Source organism: Acomys russatus, chromosome 7 (assembly GCF_903995435.1).
Source record: "Acomys russatus chromosome 7, mAcoRus1.1, whole genome shotgun sequence".
NCBI lineage: Eukaryota > Metazoa > Chordata > Mammalia > Rodentia > Muridae > Acomys > Acomys russatus.
Genome location: NC_067143.1, coordinates 21,591,233 through 21,616,974, shown reverse-complemented (window position 1 = coordinate 21,616,974; position 25,742 = coordinate 21,591,233). Strand labels below are relative to the sequence as shown.

At 44.9% G+C, this 25,742-nt stretch overlaps 1 protein-coding gene and 1 pseudogene across 1 annotated transcript in view; one reads left to right on the top strand and one right to left on the bottom strand.

Moving 5' to 3' along the window:
- Positions 1-480: 480 nt before the first annotated feature.
- On the bottom strand, positions 481-603 carry LOC127192525 (uncharacterized; annotated as a pseudogene).
- Positions 604-20,554: 19,951 nt separating this feature from the next.
- The window catches only part of Lrrk1 (leucine rich repeat kinase 1), a 90,251-nt gene continuing 85,063 nt past the window's right edge, over positions 20,555-25,742 (top strand). The window contains exon 1 of the mRNA XM_051149712.1: positions 20,555-20,707. Coding sequence (XP_051005669.1) covers positions 20,555-20,707 — 153 coding nt within the window. The remainder of the gene's footprint in view (positions 20,708-25,742) is intronic.

Below are 25,742 nucleotides of genomic sequence, written 5' to 3'. Positions count from 1 at the left end.
CTGTCACTAAGCTGCACCCAGAACCCCTTATCTCTTCATTATGCACTCTCTTGGGATGAGTGGGCAGGGCATGGGTTAGCGGTGGAAGAGCAGATTACGTACCCTTCTGGGGTCCTCCCTTCATATCCTCCACCCATCAATTCCAAGGAGTCCTTTGACCTTTTCCTACGAGTTTTGAAGCACCTGTCCTGTAGACAGTGTGTCTTGCTAATGCATTAGATGCCCTGCCAAATTCCATGAGAACGCAAAAATTGAAATGGAAACACTGAGTGTTCATAGGGCTATAAGAAAAAAGAAAGGTCTATTTTTTAAGTCCTGCCTTATTAAATAATTTCTAAGTTTAAAATTAGGATAAATAAGTTAAAAGCCTACCAAAGAAGGCCTTTAATTTAAACCAGTAAAATATCATCACGCTTAGGAAGCTTTAATATCGTGATCCTTTTTCAAATCCTATTTATATCATCAGTTCACTTTTAAAACCATATTCCTTATTACATGTATCAAATCTCACTCTAAATATTGAGTTCTGGGTTGTGCAAGACTTATCTTTGCTCCTGTGCCTGGTGCTTTTGTCCACCAGTTGAGCAAACACACACAAGTGTTATCATTATCCTCTTAAAATTGTCAGTTCCTTATAAGTTGGTGTTGCAATTCAGGGCAAGAGCAGTTTAAATACAATCAGCACTTCTTTGGAGAGCAGGAAAAAAAAACACACTACATTTTATCTAGAAAAATAAAGCCATGAGAATAGTCAGAAAAATTCAAATGGGGAGGGGTTAGAGTGAGGCAGAGAGAGAAGCCATGCAGTTTGCTACAATGTTGCCACTATGAACGGGTTGAAAGCGGCAAAGGAAGGCTGCAAAAAGGCGGGAGCAAAGCCTGGCTCCCACGTGTGTCCCGATGCACACCGCTTTTCCTTTGCTTTACTTTTGTTCTGCACAAAAGTCAACTTAAGAGTAATCAAATATTTAGATGTAAAATTTAACTAACCAAAGTCTAGGAAAGTTACTAAATTAAAATGGTTTTGGAGCAAGGCCTTTTTTTTTCTCAAAGTATATCACTAAAACCTGAGCATCATGGGAGAGAAAACCAAGGGCTCTGACCATGTACAGTTAGAACTGATGTGATCCAAAGCACCCTTCTGTGTGCAAATGGCCGGAACAAACTGGTTTCCACACTTAGCAGAGAGCTAACTTCCTTCCTCTGGGAAGAACCCTTGCAAAACACTGTGGAAAGGGCATAAAGGAAATCAGGAGTGAGGAGTTACTTTAGTACACACACACACACACACACACACACACACACACACACACACACACACACACCCCACCAAAATGACCAATAATTTCATTGGAAACTGATGTGTGTCATTCTACAGAAACAAATCCCAATCAAATGCCTTGGTGGGACACGTTCCTTGGCTTTGCTGATATTTGATAAGGCCAGGAAGTTTATTATCTAACATGATGAGGGTGTGATTTTATTTCTCTTACATTTTGTCCTAGCAATATTTACTAATATAATTGTATAACTAGCTGTGCTGTGGGTTGGAAGGTCTAAACTATTGTGTAACCACCTGGCCTCCAGCTTGTCAAGTTGCTCAGAAAGTTGTGGAACCGCAATGGTGTCTCTCTGGAGGAAGGGAGGAAGGGGTGGGACTAGAGGTGTGCTATAGGCTGGCTGCACTTGCTATCTGGCCTCTGTTTCCTGACTATGGACAGGATGGGACCAGCCACTGCGTGCCCTTGCTGCCTTCCCCACAGTAATGAATGGCTGTGTCCCTCCACACCAAGCCAAATCAACCCTTCCTCCATCAAATGCTTGTTGTAGGGTGTTTGGTGATAGTAACAGTTGCAATAGCTTATATGTTGATTGGTATGGACTTGGTGGGAAAAAAAAAGTAGTTTTTGTTTTGATACAGAGAACTCACTCTGTAGACTGTTCTATTGATGTGAAGAGACACCATGATCAAGGCAGCTTTTTTTTTTTTTTTTTTGGTTTTTTCAGACAAGATCTTTCTGTATAGCCTTGGTTGTCCTGGACTCACTTTGTAGACCAGGCTGTCCTCGAACTCAGAGCGATCCGCCTGCGTCCGCCTCCCGCGTGCTGGGATTAATGGCATGCGCCACCAGGCCCAGCTCGAGGGGCAAAGTTTCTACCACATTTAATTCGGGGCCGGTTTACAGTGTCAAAGTCTGAGTCCATTATCATCGTGGCGGGGAGCTTTGCGGCAGGCAACATGGCAGCAGGCAGGCTCCGTGTTGGAGAAATAGCTGAGAGTTAGGCCCTGGTCCACAGACAGAGAGATAGAACTGGGTCTAGCATGGGGGTTTTGAAGCCTCAGACTCACTTCCTCCTCCTGCAAGATCAGATGAGACCAGCGCACAAACAACGACTCTGCTGAAGCCCCTCAGCTGTTGCGTTTCCACATCGTCTGTACTTTTGTCTCGTCTATGCCAATGCAAATGCCGAGGAGCTTTTCCCTGTTGTTTCTTCTGGGAGTTTCAGGTCTGACATGTAAGTCTTTACTTCAAGTTGAACTTGAGGTATTGTGTAACGCCTGGATCTAATTTCATTTTTTTGTAATTAGCTATTCAGTTTTCCCAACACCTTTCCTTAAGGGAACCATCTTATCTTTGTGTGCTCTACATGTCTTATCAAAACTCAGTTGATTTCTTTCTTTATGTGTGGATTTTCTTCTGGGTTCTACTCTGTTTCTCTTGTCCCTGTCCATGTGAATGACAAAAAAACATACTGTTTTGATTACTGCAGCTTTGGGGTGTAGTTTGTAACCACCAAGTGCGGTACTTTCAGTTTTGTTCTTTTACAAGACTATTTTAGCTATTAGGGGGGGTTGTGGTTCCAACTAGTTTTAAAAGGCTTTGTTGTTGTTGTTGTTGTTGTTGGGTTTGGTTTCTATTCTTATATGAAATGCCACTGGATTGATTTTTGTTATTCTTAATTATATATGCATGTATGTACAGGTGTGTGCACACGAGTGCAGGTGCCTGTGGAAGCCAGAGGTTTTGTAATCACAGGCAGTTGTGGGCCACCCGACATGGGTACTGGGAATCAAACTCAGGTCCCCTGCAAGAGCGGCACGTGTTCTGGCCACTGAGCCATCCCATCAGCCCTGAATGGCTCAGTCTTGGGAGGATAGATCTCATTCTCACTTGATCTTGGTGTATGGTTTTGTTGTTTTGTTTTAATGTGCCGTTAAGTTCAGTTTACAAGTGTTTTGTTTGCACCTCTTCTATTCATCTTGTTCATCGACCTGTAATTTCCCCCTTTTATTAACTTACTCTTTGATAATTTCATATATGTATATAGTAGTCTGGTCACACCTCTCTCTCTCTCTCTCTCTCTTCCCCCCCCCCCATCAACCCCTCTCCTCTCACCAAGTTTCTGCCCCATTCCATGCCTTGTTTACATTGTTGTTTTGTGACCCACTGGGCTTAACCAGGGCCACCCCGTAGATGTGAAACTGGCATTTGAGTAACTCACCTGTGACAACATCACTAGAAACAATGAGTTCCTTTCCTTTAACAGTCCTCTTCTGGTCTTATGCTCCCCTGAGCAAGGTGACAAGGCGCTTCTCCCCTGCCCACTCCCCCGTCTGTGACCAAACGTTTAAGGCCTCAGTCCTCTGCAGACTCTACAGAGGCAAGTACAATTGCTTGACTTCTCAGTGCCACAACCCTGTCATGACTGCAAGGTGACATTTCACAGCTCTCCATCCCATCATCAAGTTCTTTCTAACCCCTTCCTCCATGTTCCCTGAGCCTTCAAAGGGGAGAGATGAGTGTGTCATTTAAAGCTGACCACTCAACAGTTACTTGTTCTCAGAGCTTTGATGGGCCATGAGTCTCGGCATTAGCTGCCATTCACTGCAAAGAGGCATCTCCGATGAAGGCTAAGGGTAAGGGCAGGGTTAGTCCCGAGGCCACAGGAGCTCCTGTAATTTTTTTCTTACAGTGTCCTTAGATAATCTTTTTAAATATTTAATTTATTTAATTTTCATGTGTGTGCATCAGTGTGAAAGTGTCGGATCTTGGAGTTATAGACAGTTGTGAGCTGCTATATGAGTGCTGGGAATTGAACCCTGGTCCTTTGGAAGAGCAGGCAATGCTCTTAACCACTGAGCCATCTCTTCAGCCCCCCTTATATGATCTTCATTGGCCAGTCTCATAAAATGAGTTTGAAATTTTCCCGTCCCCTTCAATGTTTGACACAGTTTTGGAAGTATTGTCACCTAATTCTTATATGTTGATAAAATTCACCTCAGTAGACATCTAGTTCTAGAATTTTTCTTTTGGAGATTTTTTTAAAAATACTGTTTCAATGTTCTTCTGCCTCCTCATATTTCTTATTTATGCACAGTTCGTTCTTATTTATTAAGACTTATTTTTATTGTTGTTAATTATGTATGCATGTACGTACAGGTATGTGCACACGAGTGCAGGTGCCTGTGGAGGCCAGAGGTTTTGGAGTCACAGGCAGTTATGGGCCACCCGACATGAGTACTGGGAACCAAACTCAGGTCCCCTGCAAGAGAGGCATGTGTTCTAGCCACTGAGCCATCCTGCCAGCCCTGAATGGCTCACTCTTGGGAGGCCGTAGAGTCTAGGGTTTCATCTGTTTTTCTATGTTATCTCATTTGGTGTGTAGTTGTTCACAGTGGTCCCTTATGGTTCTTTGTACTTATGTACTGTCACCCTAATATTTGTTCTTTTTTTTTTTTTTTTAAGATTTATTTATTTATTAACTATACAGTGTTTTGCCTACATGTATGCCTGCACACCAGAAGAGGGCACCAGATCTCAGTGTAGATGGTTGTGAGCCACCATGTGGTTGCTGGGAATTGAACTCAGGACCCCTGGAAGAACAGGCAGTCTTCTTAACCTCTGAGCCATCTCTCCAGCCTCTAATATTTGTTCTTTCACTCATAATTTTATTAATGTGAATCTTCTCCTTTTTCTTGGTTAACGTAGCTAAACATTTATCAATTTTACTAAAAACAAATAAACAAAAAGCCTTAGCTACCTCCACTTACCTTTTTCTGTCGTCTTCTGTTTCATTCAAATCTTTCTTAGCTCTGCCTTCAGGCACATTTGAGTTCTTACTCCCTCCTGCTCCCCTTGAAGTTTAAACTCATAAGTAAAGACACACTTCCCTGCCCCCACCCCAATGTAGGCACTTACTACTGTGAGCTTCCCTTAGTGCGGAGCTTGTTACTTTCTGTGTCTATTTTAGTTTGCTTCAAGGTACTTCCCTCCCCCCGCCTCCCATGGCCTTCTAGCTTCATCCCAGCGTGGACAGAAGCAATGCTTGCTATGATTCCAGTCTTCCTGGATGTGTTGAGCCTGGTTTTCAGTCCTGCGTAAGCTTTGTTCTGGATAACGTCTGCCTGTGCCTGAGAGGAACATGTGTTCTCTCGTTGGATGGACAGCTCTGGGTATACCTGTTCGTTCCACTTGGCCTGATGTTGTCCAAGACCATGGCGTCTTGCTTGGTTTTCCGTCTGAACCACTCATAGTAGAAACTAGGGCAGCAAAGACTCCAACTCTTGTTATACGGTTAGTTATTTTTCTCCTCAGTTAATACTTGTGATGTCAGATACACACACACACACACACACACACACACACACACACACACACACACTCACCCTCTGATGACGGGTGCATCTTCATTTCTTCAGACAGATTTTTACTAACATTCTGTTTTGCTTAATAAAAATACATTTCTTTATTTTCCCCCTTTTTGTTGAAAACAGGCTCTTTTCTCATACACGAAGCCCTGATTACAGTTTCCCCTTGCTCCACTCCTCCAGCCCCTCCCCACCTCCCATTCCATCCAGATCTGCTCCCTCCAATGCTGTTTACACCTCTGTGGGCTCACAGGCGCCTTGCTCAGTTGATTCAGATGCCTTGGTCTCCTGGTGTCCTCCATCCCCTCTGGCGCTTCCACTCTTCCCGCCTCCCCTCTTACACTGAAGGTCTCTTTTAGTCCCCATTCACAAGGAATACTGCTGTCCTTTCGCTTTTAGTGGATGCGCATCTCTCATGGGCAGCAAATCATTTTCTAATTTACAGACTGGGGCTTCTCTAGCTTTTGATTGGGGTTCTTAATCCACTCAGATTAGAAGTAATGATGGATGGTAAAGAGTAATCTCAGACTGGAAAGATGGCTGAACAATAGGGAGCCCTTGCTCCTCTTCCAAAGGACCTGGGTTCTGTTCCCAGCATCCGTCAGTAGCTCACTTCTGATTCTGAGGGTCCACTGCTCCCTTCTGGCTTAACGCCCACATGCGCAGATATGTATGTGTTTATGTGCAAACATACACACACACACACACACACACACACACACACACACACACACACACGCAGACATTACATTTAAAAAAATAATAAAATACTTTATAAAGATTTATCCGTGCCATTTTTCACTGTTTGGTAGTTCCTTTCTTTTTCTTCGAGGTGTTGATTTTCTGTGATAATCTTAAGCAGCCTTTTAAGAGAAGGGTTCTGTCAACCTAAGCAGTTGGGGTGTTTTCTTTCTATGTTTAGCATGTTTGGGGAAGTGGTTGTTGTTTTCCCTTGGGTGGGGACTTTATTCCCATGGGTGGGGGCCGGACAGCATCTTGCTCTGCCTCCTAGAGAAGTCTTGAAGTCACAGTCTTCCTATCTCAGCCTCCTGAGTGCTGCGATCACAGGCTTTTGCCGCTACATCCTTGAATGTTTACAGAGCTTAAGCCACATGCCTGGCAGTGTCTACCTAAGTGCGCATGCCCAACAGTCACCCTGCTGTGGCTCATGCTGCCCAGTCTGGAGTGAACACTTTGGGGGCTTAATCCATCTTTTACCTCAGCTCCCCAGCACTATCTCATGCTAGGTGGGACTTGTTGGTTGACTTTTTAGCCTAACTCACATCTGACTCTAAGCTAAGCAAACAAAAGGCACCAACTTACCCATTTAATTGTCGTCACCTGGTCCAGGCAGCTGAGGAATAAGATAAGAACCTCAGACTTCATAGTTTCTTTAAAAGAACAAAAATTCTCCCTCCCCCCCCCCCCTCCCTCCCTCCCCCCCCCCCCTCTGGTTTTTCCAGACATGGTTTCTCTGTGTAGTATCCCCGGCTGTCCTGGACTCACTCTGTAGACCAGGCTGGCCTCCAACTCACAAAGATCTGCCTGCCTCTGCCTCTGCTTCTGCCTCTGCCTCTGCCTCTGCCTCTGCCTCTGCCTCTGCCTCTGCCTCTGCCTCTGCCTCTGCCTCTGCTTCTGCCCCTGCCCCTGCCCCTGCCCCTGCCCTTGCCCCTGCCCCTGCCTCTGCCCCTGCTTCTGCCTCCCGAGTGCTGGGATTACAGGCGTGTACCACCAGACCCGGCTTGAAGGGGCAAAATTTCTAACTTCATTTTAAGTAATGACAGCGACCTTCATTCTTGACCCTGACCACAGGGCCTCCGAGCTAGCTAGCTTCCACCAGTCCCTCTAGTTTGGTTGCTGAAGAAGAAGAAGATGGAAGTGTGCCAGGGACTCCAAGAAGGGTGCTGATAACAGGGGGAAGAGTTGGGGGTTATGGGTATGTTGTGGCTGTATACCCCAGTCTTCTGTCACTCTCTGGAGGTCTCTCGGGGTCTCCTTCCTTGGGAGTGGTTTATATGTCTACGGTGTACATTCCTAATTAAGTTTCAGATCCTGGTACGAACTGGAAAGCCCCAGAAGAATTACCTTGAAATTGTGAAATTTTTGATCTGACATGAATCCTGTAAATGTTATTCTGAAACAGCCAACTTGCAGAACAGAGGGGAAATGGGGGCACAAGAGGCAGTGAAGCTATTCTTGGAAAGAAGTTTCCAGAAACACCCTGAGTATATCGTTCTTGCCCTTTACCAGGAGAATTCTATTCCCCTAGGCCATGTTATGTGAAATACAGATGGGCAAGACTATAGTTGAGTTGTTCTCAACCTTCTTATGGCTGGGACCTTTTAATACAGTTCCTCATGTTGTGGTGACCCCCCAGCCATGATATATTTTCATTGCTACTTCATAACTGTAATTTTGCTACTGTTATGAACTGTAATGCAAATTTCTATGTTTTTCCAGTAGTCTTAGGAAACCCTTGTAAAGGAGTTGTTTGACCACCAAAGGGGTCATGGCCCAAAGGTTGAGAAAGAACTACAGAGAGCACTGAGGACACCTTGGTAGGTGCCTGCTGTTGTGGGGGGGGGGGGCATATGAGTGGGGCCTGGTCCAGGGGAAGTGCTGAGTAGGCCCTTTCCCAAGGGGGCAGGATCTGGGTCAGACCATGTGCAGACAGAGGAAGGAGAAGGAAGCCCAGAGGGAAAGTCCACCGGTCTTCTTTTGGGGACTCCCACCTATGGTGGGTTCTGGGCAGAGGAGAATGTTGACCAGCGAAGAAAGGGTGGAGACTCCTCCAGGGAGCGAAGGAAACCTGGGGGCCTCTGAGGAAATGCAAACACACCCAAGAGCCCCTGCCCCTTTGTGCGTATGTGTCTGTCCTTTTTATTGACTTATGTGTTATACTAGGTTCAATCTTCATGGGTTTCATTCAACTATCCCAGACGCTTGCCAAAACCCGGGAAGCTATAAGAGGCAAGCCTAGAGCTTGAACTAATTCACTTCTGACAACTTAATTACATTTCTGTTGTTCCATGTTTTAACTAGTGCAATTTTCAGGAGTTACTGGCAGCACCTTGGTGTATTTATTTATTTATTTATCTATTCGCTTTATATTCTGATCATAGCCTCTTTCTCCTCTCCTCCAGGTCCCACCCTCCCTCCCTGTTTCCCCTATACTGCTCCCCCACTCCTCAGAAAATGGGAGCCTGCCCCCAACTAACCCACCCCAGCTCATCAAGTCTAATCAGGACTGAGGGCTTCCTCTTCCCCTGTGGCCTGGCAAGGCAGCCCTGCCAGCGGGAAAGTGATCAGAAAGCGGGCAACAGAGTCCATGTCAGAACCAGCTTCCGCTCCCCTTACTAAGAAGCCCACATGAAGCCCGAGCCGACTATCAGCTACATCTGTGTAGGGGACCTAGGTCCATCCATGCATGGTGCTTGGTTCTTGTGTCAGTCTCAGCTAGCCCCCCTGGGCCCTGGTTAGTTGGTTCCTATCTTGTCTTACGTTTCCTTTTGTTTAATTTTTTTTTATTATTTATTTATTTTATTTTTATTTTATTTTATCTTTTTGTCCTTCCTCTGCCCTACCTCTGTTGTGAGGAAGTTGGCTTCTGTTAGAAACTGACTGTGTGCACTGGGAAGTCGTGCTTTTGAGAAACTTGGTCATTTTAGCAGTAACAGAGAAAGAGTTTTCTCTGGAAAATAGAGAAAAGAGTTTTGCGAGGATGACCCAAGAGTCTTCCACGTAAGAGAGGCCACTTTGAGAAATGTTTGTCTTGTCTGCTCCCTGTGCGCTGCATGACGGGTTGTCCTCATTCGGGTGTTTCTGTTGTTAGAGTTGCCGCAAGCATCAGACCACACAGCGATGAGCATGTTCATGCACACAGCATCGAGTGTCCATGCGTGCGTGCCTCTGTGTGTGTGTGTGTGTGTGTGTGTGTGTGTGTGTGTGTGTGTGTAACATGAGTGGGAGTGTGCAAGCTTATCTTTCCTTTCTCTTACCATTCCTCAGGCTTCCTTAGAGATCCAGGGTCTCCCTAAGCCAGAAACTCGCTGTTCAGCTAGGCTAGCTGGCACTGAGCTCTCTGGTCCTCATGCTTGACGAACACATACTCTCAGCCATCACTCCAGCCCATTCTTATTTAGTTCCTTTTTAAGGTCTCAGTACCAAACCTATGGCCGCGCACATGCTAAGCACATGCTAAGCACATGCCGCACCGTTGAACTGCACTCTCTGCCTTGCAAAGGGTTTTAAAATATGTGGAATTGTTCCTTTGGAGTCAGTTCCAAGCCAACAGGATTGCTGTGTTGGAGGATGTTCTAATCCTGGCATTTTTTAACCACAATCACCTCAAAGATCGGACTAGGGATTATTATTTTAACTTTTATATCTTCAGCTTGGAGCATTTCATATTGTGCTGTAGGTATCGAGTAAAAGAAACGTCTTTTCTCTGGGTTTTCACTCTCTCAGACTGATGGTTCTTTTTTTTTCCAAGTCACCTCTTGTTTGTTGACCATCTCAAACCCTTTAAACATCCCTTCTTGGACAGAGGGTGTGGTTTCTGCTGCAGATGTTTAAAAGTAAACTCCAGGAAAAAAAAAAAAAAAAAAAAAAACATTGACTCAAGCTGTCTCCGCAAGCTCTGAGTCCAGGACCAACACATAGAAGGTTTTAAATGTCCATAGAGCAAAGGAGCAGTGGGTGGGCGAAGTTTTGGAGAAGTATCTAAATTTAGGAGAGAGGTCATCAGTGCCCCTGTGTCTTGTTGCTGTTTCTCTCTTGCGGCTGCAAGAGTTGAAAGACAAACTGCTTCCATTTCCACTCTGGCTTTTCCATCTGGTAAGGCAGCATCACTCACCTCTTAGTTACCACTGTCTTGCCCTGCACAGCATGACATACCTTATGGTGAATAAGAAGCTGATGTTTGGTTGGGAGTGCGTAGCCTAGAGTGCAGAAGGTCATGTTCTTCTGATGGCAGAGGTCCAGATATTAGCTCTGCCTCTGTGAGCTGGGTAAAGCCGGCTTCTTGAACCACTCCAGCCCTGGTCACCTCCTGGCAGGTGGTAATGAGATGGACAGCCTCGCATGAGTGTTGGGAGAAAGGGGATATTCCTCCCGCCCCCCCAGTACCTGGCAGAAATGAAAAATAACAAAAATTTAAAAACGAAGTTACTTTATCTGCTGAAGGCAGACACCACTCTCATTTTTGATACATATTAGTTCATATTTCTAAAGGAGCGAGAAAGAGAAAGGAGGAGGAAGAAAGGATGGAGACAAGTAGAAAGAGGGAGGGAGGTGCTTCTGCTATTCAGCTTTCTCATTGCTGCGACAGACACAACCTAAAGGGGAGATTTCTACTTGGCTCATGGTTTCATAGGATTTAGTCCTTGGTGATAGGAGAGTAGCGGGGGCAGACTAGCTCACATCATGGCTGACAGGAAGCAGTGAGAGAAAATGCCTGTACTTCAGCCTTTCTCCTTTTCCCCTCTTTTATTTCACACAGGCCCCCTAGCCTCAGGGGCATCTCCTCTTCTTAGTTGCTCCTCTCTGGTAGCCACTCATCGACACTGCAGGAGCAAGCTTATCTACCCCTCGGGCACTTTTCAGTCCTTCAAGATTTACCATCCCAGGGCTGGGGGGACGGTGTGCAGGTGAGAGCACTTCCCACCAAGCCTGGTGACCTGAGTCTAATCCCCAGGATTCACATGATGGAAGGAGAGAGCCAGCTCCTAAAGGTTGTTTTCTGACTGCCACATAGACACAAAGACACGCGCATGTGTACACATGCACACACACATATGTATGTATGTATGTATGTATGATGCGAATATGTAAATTGCCCACCCTTACAGTTTACATAATATAGAAATGCACAATGTTCTCTGTGCTTTATGCATTTTAGCGACTCGCAGTGTCTCATTTGGAAGTCCCAAGAGATCCTACATTGTAAAGCAGAGGCATGGACACTCCGTCCAGCTTCTCTTTTAGCCATGCCCCTGTAGAACTCTATGAACCTTTTCCTGTCCTCTTGGCCTCCCTCATCTGTCTGTGGTAGTCAGGACTTCTCCCTCAGGACGGGGCTGTAAGCACTACACTCAGTGTCATAAGCCAAGCCCCCGTCATGTAGGGGAGTTCCAAGTATCTCCTCCCCTGGCGTTGCCATCTCCCTGGCTAACTGGCACCTCACAGGCTGGCACAGGAGTTCTGCAGGAGGTACACTTGTAGCTTTTTGTGTGTGGCATGCTATTCTGCAGGTTAGTTCCTTACAGTGAACCACAGGTCCACTATTAGAATCTCCCCTTGGGTCTGCTTACATGGGATTTTCTTCCTTGCTTTATGAATAGTCATGGCAGTGGTAAGGTTTCCAGCAATGGCTAATGTACCATAAGATATGCCAATTTCACCAGCAATGAATTTTGTAAGACTTTATGTTTTTCTTTGTGTTATGTGAATATAACACAGCATTTTAGGGTTGGTTGCTGTATGCATGGCATGTGCATGTGTGTGTGTGTGTGTGTGCGCGCGCGCGCTTGGTCATGTGTGTGGGTGCAGACCTGTGCCTTCCATGGTACACATGTGGAGGTTAGAGGACAACCTCTGATGTCACTCTTTATCTTTCTAGCTCTTTGAAAGAGTCTTTTCACCCATTGACCTATCCGCCTGCCATCGCCTGTAGGAGAACTCTGGCATTACAGGTGCATGCTGAGAGTACAGGTGCCTGAGCTGCCACCAATGGCTTTTAGGTGATTTCAGAGGATTTGAATTTAGCTCATCAGGCTTACAAAGTGGGTGCTTTTACCTACATTATCTTCTGTATTAAAGAAAATAGGTCCTTTACATGTGATTCTACCCCTGGAGCTGTCTGTATACATGACACCCATCTGTCTTTTACTAAATAAAAATTTCCAAAGATTGGACGAGACTGGCCTTGGAGTTCTGAGTCCATGTCTGGGAGCTTTGCTGGAATGATTACAGCTGGTCCCCAGCTCCCAGCCCGGCCCCTGCTTTGCTCTCTTTGCTGATGCTGATGCTGATGCTGATGCTGGTGCTGGTGCTGGTGCAGCAGCTAGCAGGACAGAGTTGAGTGTTAGCCATCTGGAGCCAGCAGCAGTTGCCTAGGAGGGTCACCTTCCTCCCCTGGCACCCTGTATCTTCTGCCTCTTCCTCCAAAGAAATAAAGGCTTGGATTTCACCGTAATGCGACCCAGAGGTGAAAACTGCTGCTGAAGCTAAAACTTCCCACTGGTGTCTGGGGAAGAGAGAGGCATCCTGCTCTCTGACGGCTACTAAAGCTAGGGTCACCAAGACGAGTTCTGGAGTGCAAAGAGGGTGTCACCTCGGAGGAGGAGGCCCAGCCTTCTTTCCTGGTGCTGTGTGGCCACATGGGGACTCTGTGGAAGAAGGTGGAGGAAGGTCACTAAACAACTCTGACCAGGTTGGTAGCATCCTGCAGTGTGCCTGTCTTTGTTCTGCAGTGAGCTGAGAGCTGATGGGTTGCTTGACCGTTTTGCTGTTCTGTTGATGGAGGTGAATGCAACCAGCAATGTCATGGCTGTGCCAATAAAATGGTAGTGCCTTTTCTTCTGGACATCACAAATGTGCCTCTCAAATATAAAGACACCATGCTTTTTAAATGGACAGGTAGTATTTGCCTCCCATCATATACATTTACTTTAATGCTAATGAGAAAACTATCACACACACACACACACACACACACACACACACACACACGCATGCTTTGCATATGCAGTCAAAATTAGATCTCACTGAATTAAGTCCATTTTTAATATAATTTCTCCATTGCCCTAGATTTGTAGAATAAAGCAGTAGAGAATGTGGTTTTGGTTATTGTGTCAGGAGAAATGACAAATCCTGTCCTAGAAGAAATGTTAAGAATGGCATTGTGACAGAACAGCCTAGGGGACTGAGACAAAGGAGGCCCATCCTACCGTGTGCCCAGTGTCACCATGAGCTCCCGGGATAAGTGACAGGGTCTCAACAGCCTCGCTCTGTAATCTCTGTGGGATTCTGTCATTATAAACCACTGATGGATGAGAATCTTGTCTGCTAGTTTGTCTGTAGTTAGGATGATTTGTGTTTCAAAAACAAGAATTGCGCAAGTCCCAGGGACCGAGTTATTGGCAACGGACCCATTTCTCTCAAACGGGGCTGACGATGTGAAATACTGTGTGAGCCGGAGAGTGTAAATAGAATGTTGAGTTGAAAGCAAGTATCAAAGACAAATGCTGTTCTCTTTCTATGGGTTTTAAGATATTTTACTTCATTTAACCAGCATTTCTTCACATTATGAGCTTGAACTTACCACCCATGTCTGGAGCATCCAGGATATTGCTGCAGCTCACGCCTCAACAACCAGGAATACTTGCGCTTACGAGCTGAGCTCGGAGCTTACTTTAACTACTTCTTGTTACTTTCCTGGGTAACTCCACGTGGGCTGCCTCTGTTACCCTGGTCAGGCACCACACTTCTGTTCCTTGCTCACTCGATCCTACTTCTAGTCAACTCTTTGCTGACATTTGACAGACAACTCTTAGAAGCAGATTCTTTTTTAGACGATGCTGTCAGTTTGCCCTTCCCTTCCTCTGTGTACCTGGGCAGGCATATTAATTTGTATTAAAAGCAAATGACACGCTTGTTTGTAGTCTGTGTGTGTTGGAAAAGGTCATTGCTATTTGGGAAAATCAGGACATAACAAAGACATTGAGAAGGATTTTTAATATATGAAACTAAACTATTCAATATTCTATTTTCATACTAGCTCTTGCTGCTTGAGATGTTCAGGTTTTATTGAAATGGAATATAGGTTTGGGAAATCTCTCTTTTTGTGTGATTTCAAGTGTCTATGAAGAATGCATTTGTCAGTGTAGTGGTTTACCATGTAAAAGGACAATGGTATTTTGAGCAAGGGGATGAGTATAAATACCTGAATAAATAGATACAAATATCTAAACAATCTCGACTGTTTTAAAACTTTGTATCAAAGTAACCAATTCATAGTTATAGAACTATAGTGTCTTGGGTTTAAAAACAGAAATTCCATGAAAATCTTTACCTGTTTAAAAAAGCAAAAAAAGGTGTCTGATCATGGTAAGGCAAGGCTTCTGTCTTTAACATGACTTTTTTTTTTTTCCTTTTTATTTCACTTATTTCCATGTCATTTATTTTTTTCCACTGGCTTTCTGTTCATGGGCTATGTGTAATTATTCTACCATTTAAAACAAATCAGCCATACCATTCCAATACAAGGCACTTGAAAAATAATTTAGGGAACCTTCCCCAGCTCCCCTGTCCCCCTCTAGCAATCCATCCTCAACGCTCATTGTTGGAATGTCACCTTCCCTTTCCGTATAAATAAGTGCTACCCACAGTGCTCTGCATTTCTGGAAATTGCAGGATTAGCATTTGTACCCTTCTAACTGTCTGATCAGACTAGACCTCCAGCTCACAAGGTCTATGAGTGCACGTGCGATGTCCATGCAACTTAAGGAAATCGGGGACCAAGCTGAAAGACCCAACACTGAGGAATTCGAAAAGAACAGGGCAATTCTAGAGTCCCGTGACATCAATACCTCACACGCACCGGCATTATTTAATACCCACATTAAAATGAAAGCACTCTTGTGATTTCCTGTGTGCTGTAACCCTGTATAGATATGTATGGGACCTTCATGGTGCCCTATTACATCACTTCAGAATCTAACCGCCTGCAGAAGCAAAGGCATGCAAGGCACACTTACTGTTGATGAGCTAGCAGCTGCTTGTTTAATTCTGAAAGATGAGCCCTGACATGATGAAGTGCCAGTTCTGATGGAGGCGCCAGCAAGGGAGGGAGCTGACTCCACCCCCTTCTCACCCCTGCTAATGGCCTTTCTCTTGCCTAGCCTGCTCTCAGTGGCCTGCGGTCACAGACTGTGAATAATTAACGGGGACCGTCTTGTGTGTTGGAGAGAGAAGCTGCCATAGTCACATGGTGTGGCCACATACACACAGAGCTTTCTTGCGTTTCTAGAAACAGAACCCAGAGATCTCTCCTCAGACCTAGCTCCACATGCCTCAGGGAAGCTGTCAGCTATGCACAACTGGATTTTCAGAACGATTGCCTTGGAAGTGGTCAGATCCTAGCTCAGGGTGTGTTGTAAAGACTTTGGATGGTATTTACTGTGGCTGAAGCATCTTGCTCTGGCTTCTGCACAGCAGGGTTTTTTCTGTGCTGGTAGGAAACTCATACTGTGTGTCAGATGGTGGACCCTGCTTGTAGGGTTTGACACTATGAGCCTCCTTTCTCCCAACATATTGTGAAAAATTCCCAACATGCAGTAACACCAAAGGAATTGGACCAGGGTACACCCATACACCTATCCCTCTGGAATCTGACCTGGGCCTATTCCATTTCTAATGATTTTGAAGTAAGTTACCAACACCTATACATTTACCCCTAACTTCTAGCATGTGTGTGCAGTGGTTATAATAGCTTTTTAGATAAAAACATCTACAAAGTGTAGTGCACATATTTTAAATGGGCTTTTGATATATTTTAGCAAATACAGCACCCGTGGAACGCAAACTTCATCGAGATCTGGAGCCATCAGCACAAGCGATAGCCTCATGCCCCACCCCACCCCCCACCTCCAAGATTAGCACATCATAGAAATAGCATCGCTTTGTGCAAGCTTTTATTTTCTCAGTGTTTCATTTTGGAGATTCATATCAGCCATCAGAATGATCGCTAGTTCATCCCTTTTTGTTATTGAGTGGTTATGACCCCACAGTTTGTTTATCCATCCCCCTATGGATGAACAAACACCTGGGCTACTTGAAGCTTGGAGATATTCTGGCCACCACTTTTATGAGTATTCTTGGGTAACTTTTTTAGACATGCTCATTCTGGGAAAAAAAAAATCTAAGAATGGAACTGGTAGGTCGTAGGTCGGTGTGTGTGTTCAGTTTTTAAAGAAGCCACTGGAGCTGTCTATAATTTAATTATACGTTTTACAATCTCACCCACTGTACCTGAGCATCCTACTCACTCACAGTTTTTTTTTTTTTTAAATATAGCTCTCTGGTGGAGCATTGTGGGTGTTGTTTCCCCTTCTCTGCGTCTCTGTGATGGGTGATGGGATTGAGTTCTTTGACTGTCCTCCAGTGTTGATTATTCCATTTGTTATTATGTTATGGTTTTTTCCTATTCTTTGTGGTAATCTACACACCGTCTCTTTTCTGATATGTTTTACAGCATTGTATTCCCGACTAGAATTTGCCTGTTTCTTTAAAGGATGCCTTTTGATGAGCGTAATGCTGAACTTTTAACAATTTTTCATCACTTATATGCTTTTTGGTCAAGTGTTACTTCACAGTTTTCCTTCGTGGCTACTGTTTTCTGGGACCTTCTGTATTGGCCCTCTTTTCACCACTGGGACAAAGTATGTGACACAGGCTACTTGACAAGGAAGGAGGTTTATGTAAGTCACAGCTGTGAAGATCCAAGGACCTGAGTGAGTCCACAGAGGCTCGGGGAAGGTGGGGACTTTCTGCTGAATGCCAGGCAGCCCTGTATGTGCACAGGCAGGCAGGTGATGACATCTTGACAATGAGAGCTACCTCAGTCTTCATGGCCCAGGCCTCCTAAGAGCCTCGGCCACTTAAAGCGTCAACACCTTGCAGTAATGCTGCCCTGCTGCCAAGCCTTAAATCCCAGCAGACCAGAGAAACACTCAGATCACATCAAACCGCAGCACCCGGCTTAAGGAGCCCAGCTTCCTCTGAAGTGTTGAAAGTAGTCTACATGTTTTCTTAGAACCTTTATAGCTTTAACTTTTATATTATTGGTCCATGGTCCATCCCAAGTTAACTTTTGTGTACTATAAGAGACAAGCATGGTTTTTTTTTATTTATTTTTATTTAGGGCATCAGATTTCCCCCTGGAACTGGAGTTACAGTGCCACGTGGGTGCTGGGAACTGAATCTAGGTCTGCTGGAAGAGCAGCAACTACTCTTAACTGCTGAGCCATCTCTCTAGTCCAAACGATGAGGATGTTGTGTTGGCGCCATTTGTCAAAAACTCTTTTTCCCCATTGTGCTGTTTTGGGACCCTTGTCAAAAGTTAGATGGCCAAATATGGGTTTTTGTGTGTTTGCTATGTGTATGTGTTCATTTGTGCATGTGTGTGTTTATGTGTGTATATGTTTTTTTGTATGCATGCATTTGTGTGGGTGTGGTGTGTGTTGGTGTGCCATGCATGTGAGTCAGCTTGCGTGTGTGAGTGGGTATGCTGTGCACATATGTCTGCTTGCATGCGTGTGTGTGTGTGTGTGTGTGTGTGTGTGTGTGTGCGCTAGCCTGAGTGTGCTCATGCTTGTGTGTGTCTGTGTTAGCCAGAGTTCAACATCAGATGACTTCCTTGATCACTTTCCACCTTTTTCTTTTTTTCTCCATTTTCATGTGTGTGACACGCATGTGTGTGCATGTTCACATATGGTAGCCTAAGGTTGATGTCGGGACGCCCCCTCCCTCGATGGTTTTTCCATATTACTTGTTGCATCAGGGTCTCAGTCAAACCCAGAGCTGTCTCACAGCCAGCTCTCGCTGGGGATTCCATCTCTGCCTTCCCAAGCCGGAACTTACAAAAGGGCTGGCTGCCACACACACTTAACCTTTGTGTGGGTTCTGGGGATCTGAACTCTGTTCTCCATGCTTGCCCAGCAGGCACTCTAAACCCTGAGCCATCTCCCCAGCCCCATGACTCTATTGCTTAGTTCACCTCTGTCCTCTGGCCCTATCTGTCTGTTCTAGTATCATATTGCCTGCTTACAGGAGCCTTACAGTACGTTTTTAAAGCAGATAATGTAAATCTTTTTCAATATCGCTTTGACTGGTCTAGGTTCTTTAAGTTTTCTGTATAAACTTGAGAGCCTGATATAATTTTATGAGGGGGACAAAAAAGTCCAACTGGGATTATAGTGGAATTGAAATTAAATCTGTACATAAAGTCAGGGGCAACTGGTGTCTTCACAGTATTTGTTCGCTAGTCCATGAACACATGTGGTCTTTCTGGCTACACAAATCTTAATTTTCTTGGCAGTGTTTTGGTTTTTGTTGTTGGTTTTGTTTTGCGTTCAGACTTTACTGGTCTTTTGTGAAGTTTATTTCTAAGCACAGAATTTTGTGCTTTTGTTAGGTAGGTAGTTTTCCCTTGTTGTAACAAAATATCTGAACTAACCAACTTTAAAGAGAAAAATTAAAGGTTATTTTAGCTCATAGTTTCAGTCCATGACAGATTGGCCCCACTGCTTTGAGTCTGTGATATGGTAGCACATCTTGAAGTGACTGAGAGGGAGCAGAGAAAGAAAGAGGAGCAGCCTGGGGTCCCAGATTACCCAGGCTATGTGACAATTTCCCACTAGGCCTGTTTCTTAACAGCTCCACTGGCTGCCAGGATCATCACTTTGGGGACCAAACCTTTCCTACATGGTCTTCTGAGGAACAACTAAGATCCAAACTATAACACATGCTATTGCAGATAAATTAAACTTCAAAACCATTCTCTCAACATTGCTGCTCTGTGTGGGCTAACTTTTGTGATGCCTGCTTATGTTTGGGGGTCACCCTGCTCAGCATATGTTTAACAACATAAGGAAAAAGAAACCACCAGCACCCATTCCATCATCCCTTTAGAGAGATAGCAAGTGGTGGGCAGCCTGTTCCATCCATCATCCCAACATCTTCCTACTATTCAAACTTAGCCAAGAATCCCAGAATTTCTATCGTATTTTTTATGCCACTCAACACAGTTCAGGACTTGGCTTCTCATCGGTTTCAGTCTTTTCTGATATATATATATATATATATATATATATATATACACACACACACAGAGAGAGAGAGCGCTTTCACATTTCTTTCCAGAGATATGTATACACACATCAGAGAGATAGTTTTACAAAGAACCTTAAAATGTTCAGAGAACTTCCAAAGCCTATTTGTCAGCATTTGGGAGCTTGCAGACCTCTAATATGATCCCTTGTTCTGGAGCGGGACACCAATGTGGACCAGTGATCTCCTTCCTCCGTATCTTTCCACCCAGTACAGTCCTCGGCTGTGTCCAGCTGCTCCATAAGTCTCCTTAAGTATCTATGCCCTGAGTCCTCTGCATGGCTGGCCTCCCAGGTGTTGCCAGTTGCTCAGCTTGCCAGAGCATCCTGTATCCCTTCTCTGCCCGGGGCAGGTTAGCACCCACTTATAGGGAAAAGGGATACGTCTACAGGAAGCCACAATTCAGCTAACCACAATGGCAGGATCACCAGGCATCTTAAGGACAGGGTGGGTCAGTCACACGCATGGTCCAGGCATGTCTAACAGCCCAGAGTTTCAAAGGATTGCTGGAGACAGCAGGGTGGGAAGTTGGTGCAGAGGCAAGGATTACCAGTCCTAAACCACTCGACCTTTTGAGAGTAAAGAAAGCCTTCAGAGCTGTGTAGAGTCCCACATCCTGGGTCTTAGCTGTTTGCACGTGTGCGCACGTGCCCACGCTATCTCTCTCAGAGGGACATAGCAGTGGAGCCTCTTAGCTGGGACCACCATAGTGCTGTCCGCCTCCTGTTGCCCGGAGCACTGGAGCAGCTCCAGTTGCAAGTCCCCAGCAGCCATCAGTAACCTGTGCTAAACTTCCCACTGTCCCAGTAAATATCTTCCAGAATGGCCAAAATGTCCCCAGAGATATAGGAACTTGCTGACAGGCACATGGAAGGCTTTCCTTTCTCTTCCTGCACACCCCCACAGTGATGTCACGGGTAAGGAATTTCTCCACTGTCACCTCCAGTGGCTACCCAGAGGTCTCCAGCACAGTGATGCCATGTGTACGTGTCCTCCCATGCAGGTGCCGAAGACATGGGCAGCAAACTGTCTGCAGCAGGTGGCAACGTCACGGTGCACTCCTCCAACGTGGAAGACATCCACACGGCGTACAAGCAGAGAAACGTCTCCCGGGCCCGTGACCTACTCAGAGAGGTTTGTGAAGAAACTGAATCCCCGCAGGAGAAGGTAGGGTGCACTCCTGCCACGGAAATGTTACTCTGATTGTGTGTGTGTGTGTGTGTGTGTGTGCGTGTGCGTGCGTGAGCGTATGTGTGTGCACGCGTGTGTGTGTGCACGCGTGTGTGTGTGCGCGTGCGTGCGTGAGCGTGTGTGTGCGCGTGCGCATGTGTGCGTGCGTGCGTGAGTGTGTGCGCGTGTGTGCGTGCATGCGTGAGCGTGTGTGTGCACGCGTGTGTGTGTGCACGTGTGTGTGTGTGTGTGTGTGTGTGAGTGATGAGATGCCCATGTCTGTGTGTGCAGGTGGAAGCCCAAGGTCTACACAGGGGATCTTCTCTATTGCTCCCTACCTTATTTTTAAGATTTACTCACTTTTACCTTATGTATTCTGCTCGTGATGTTAAGAAGCACCATGTATATGCAGTACCCAAGGAAGCCAGAAGAGGGCGTCAGATCCCCTGGAATTACGGACAATTGTGAGCTTTGACAGGTGTTGAAAACCAACTGGACCCAGATCCTCCGCAATAGGAGCAAGCGCTTTTAATCGTTGAGCCATCTCTCCAGCCCCTATGCTATATTTTTTTAATATAGAGTCACTCACTAAACCCTGTTTCTCAGCCAGACTAGGCTGGCCAGCAACCCCAAAAGATCTTCCTGACTCTACAACCCTAGAACTGAGGTGACAGACCTGCAGCAATGAATCTGGGCTTTATATGGGTACTGGGTATCCAAATCCTGGTCTTCATGTTTGTGCAGCAAGCGCTTTACTCAACTGAGCCCCTGTTTTTACTCACTGAGCGATCCCTCCATAACCACCCGTTCCTCAGGGAGGGATGTGGAGAGCAGAGTCTCATGTGTCTCAGGTTGTCCTCTAACTCACTCTATAGTCAAGGTTGGCCCTAAACCTCTGCCTCCAGGCCAGGGATTCCCAGCATGCACCTCTGTGCCAGGTTTAAGAGGCTGGTGATGGACTGCATGCTTGGTGCACTCTAGACAAGTACTGGGCCGCCTGGGCAGCACGCCCAGCCTCTGGGTCATCCTCTCATGACCAGCATCTTCACAGGAGTCCAGCATTCAGGAACACCTGGATTTGTGGGCAGCATTCCTTCCCAGTGATGTCTTCGGTGGCCCCTCACCGTCACCTTCACCTCGGGCCTTGCAGGGATGTGAAAGGGTTCGTTTACATGGAAAGAACCAGGTGACCTCTGCAGATTTTACCTAACAATTTTATACTTTCTTCCACTATATAAAAGCAACATGTGCTCAGACTTTTTTTTTAATTATATAAAAGTAAAGGAAAAAAGGAAGAACAAAATCGAAGTGTGTCCCTAATATATCCAAACCCTCCTCTTCACTGTCTCAGTACATTTTCTTCTAGCCCGCTGGCCTGGGCGGTGTTGCCATTTCTGACCATTTATAATGTATTACCTATGTAATATAGATACAGATAATAATTTTACATATACTTCTTGTTTGCTTCTGTTATATGAATACTTTTCTGCAGGATTATAAATTCATTTCAAGCATCACCACCAGTGACTGTAGAATATACCATGTGATAGGGAGAATACAGCATAAATTCAATCTATTTCTCTTGATTGGATATTTGGATTATTTCAGATATCTTACTAATAATGCTGTATGGGATTTTTGGCCTATACATTTTCTTATTATAAGGCAATTTTCTTAGCGTACATAGCTATGCTCAGTGGAAAGTATAGGTTTGGACATTTTTGTTAGCATATTAGTATAAAACGAGTTTCATTTTGACATTTTCATACATGGTATTTGAAGTTTTAGAACAGATGCCAAACTGGTAAAAAAAAAAAAACAAGTCCAAAATAGCCCTCCTGCCAACAGTTCAAAGGGGATAAGAATGTGATGTTACCATGGAAACACTTCATCAATATTTTGTTTGCATTACTTTGCATAGCAGAGCCCTAATCTGTCTATACTTAATTTAAAGTTAGAAATGATTCTATTTTTAAACCTAAAACCTGCTCTCAGAAAAGTAAGAGATTGGGGGACAGTGAGCACCATTGGGAAGATGACTGATATCCCTCTGATTGTGAATTCTCGGTGCACATGACAGAGGGCCACACCTGTGTGGGGGAGACGGCCTAAGTGTTCAGCCCACAGGGTGAAAGTGCTGCATCGTTCTCAGTGTTCCCTGGTCATAGGATGCTGTAAAGAATTCCCAGTGCATCTGATAGTGTCTCAACATGTTTCAGTAAATAAGCAAATAACTTCTGCTTCTATTAAGAAGGGGGTGTGTGTGAATGAAAGCATGTGGTGCAAAGACATGCATATGGGCAAAACACTAGTACATATAAAAATAACAATAAATAAATATTTTTTAAAAAAAATAAAGGAAGATTGAATGAACTGCTATGCTTTTCAACACTCTATGTGCACTCAAGACCCCTGGACATCCCATACACAGTGAACAATTTGAAGCTGGAAAGGAAAAACCCACTAGTGAGTTCAGAGCTTAAAAACAAAAACAAAAACAAAAATGTGCTGTTGCATTTCTGGCAGTCTTTTTTACCTTTTTTACATCCCAGACTAAACATGAAAAAGCTGGTAACCCAGAAACAAACTGATACAGACATAAAGGCTCCAAGGAAAGTTGCTGTTGTAGCAGCCAGAGGGCCAGGCAAGGGCAGCATGAAAAGACAGAAAAAGTCCATGGGTGACACCCAGCCACACCACAGCAGTGCCCGCAGCCCACTGCTCTCCAGCCAAGGCCAGGTGGAGAGACTCTAGCCCAGCCAGGCTGGAAAAGCTGCCCCAGTCATCCAAGCAGGCTGTGGGGATCTGGGATGCTAATCTGTAGTAGACAGTAGTGTAACACACACACACACACCCTGCTGCCACTGGAGAGGGAGGGAGCACAGGAGAGCTTCCTGTCCAAGAGGAACCAGGAGTCCACCCCTCCAGTGCAATCTAAATCTGAACAGTTCCTGTTTTTCCACCCCACAAGGGAGTGCTGTTCACCCACCAGCGTTAGCTTAAATTAAGATCCCGATCCTAAGCTTCATTTCCACTAATCACCAGATCCTAATAAACAAACTCTGCCGGGGAAGCAGAAGACGGACAAACTCAGTGAAAACAAGGCAACAACAGACACAAGCAGCAGGGTGAGTCAGATGTTTGAAAGCTCTGACAAGAATGTAAAACAGACCAGACACTCCAGCCAGCCAACATGAGCGCGCGCTTAGAGCAAAAGTAAGCGGTCCATGTCTCCAAAGTGGGAGTGAGGCGGAAATGAGCTGGAAATGTTGGAATCTCTATACAATAGCTGAAGTTTTCTTCTGTAGGCAGAGGAAGGAAGCTGTACCTTGATGGTGTGGGAGGAGGAGGAGAGAGAGAGAGGAGAGAGAGAGAGAGAGAGAGAGAGAAGAAGAAGAAGAAGAAGAAGAAGAAGAAGAAGAAGAAGAAGAAGAAGAAGAAGAAGAAGAAGAAGGGGGCGAGGTGAGAGGAGACAGAGAGATGGGGAGGGAGCAGAGAGGAAGGGGAAAAGAGAGAGAAGAGAGGGAGGGGAGCGGGGAGAATGAGAGAGGAGGGGGAGGGGGAAGATGGAGGGAGGGAGAAGAAAAGGACAGGGGAGAGGGAGAAGGAGGGCAAAGAGAAAGAAGAGAGGGAGGGGGAAGGAGATGGGGGAGGGGGAGAGACTGGAACTGGAAGAGGGGAGGGAGCAAGGAAGGAAAGGCGAGGATGACAATAAACAGACTCTCAGAGGTACGTGAGAATTTTAACTGAACTCACGTCCTCAGCATCCAGGAGTACAAGGAAACACACTGAGATGTAACTGAGGAAATTAAAATCTCCCCCAAAGCGGAGAAGACACAGCCCGCAGAGGAGGGAAGAGGCTAGAGAGTCCCCGACAGGATAGAAGGCTCAGCATGCACCATACTGAAACGACGAACCAAAAATATATTGAAAGCTATTTCCTGAAGGGGAAAACAACCCAAATGGCATCATCAGACACCATAAGGACCCAGAGGAAGTGGCACAAAATATTAAAGAAAAGAAGAAAATGGTTCAAACTAGAATTCCATAGCCTGAAAAATACCCTTCAAGAAGGAAGAGGAGATACACACATTCTGGAATGACTGAAAACAGAGAGGAGTGTCTGGAAAGCTTTCCTAATGGAACAGCTAAAACCAGAAAAGGATGAAATAAGGATTGTTGTGATAAATAGGAACATGGTGAGACCAAAACACAGATGCACATAATGCATTGTTACTTCCTCCTTTGCTAAGTTATATTTACCAACTGAAGCAAAAAGTGTAATATCACCTAATACAGCTCTTAATATATAGAGGAGGGATTTTTAAAGACAAAGCAATTATCTAATAAAGGTAAAGGCTTTAATATTCACCTAAACTTATAAAAAAATACTGAAAATAGTGTTCTATCATTGTGTTTTGGTAGTTTACATATCAATAATGCAATACTTGAAGCAACCATTTATGAAACTGCATATAACTGGACATGGTGGTGCATGCCTTTAATCTTAGCACTTGGGAGGAAGAGGCAGGCAGATCTGCAAAGAGGCATACATGGAAAGTTCCAGGACAGCCAAGGCTACATAGTGAGGAACTGTCTCAAAATAAATAAATATCAAAACTACACATAGAGCTATATTTAAAAACGCTGTAATCTAATAAGAATGAAATTCAAAGTGTCAAGCTGCTCATGGGAAAAACAAAACATGAGAGTAAAGAAAAACAAACAAAATCACATGGCAGACTTAAACTTTAACATCTAAATAATTATATTAAATAGAAATGATTTAAGTCTAGGACTTTTGTTTACAGGTAGGATTTTTAAAAAGAATAAGAAATGGATATTGTGACTCACTTTAAAATAGTGTGTGTGTGTGAATGTGTATGTGTCTGTTGTGTATGTTAGTGTGTGTGTGTGTGTGAATGTGTGTGTGTCTGTTGTGTATGTGAGTGTGTGTGAATGTGTGTGTGTATTGTGTGAGTGTATCTATCTGTTGTGTATGTGAGTGTGTGTGTGTTGTGTGAGTGTATCT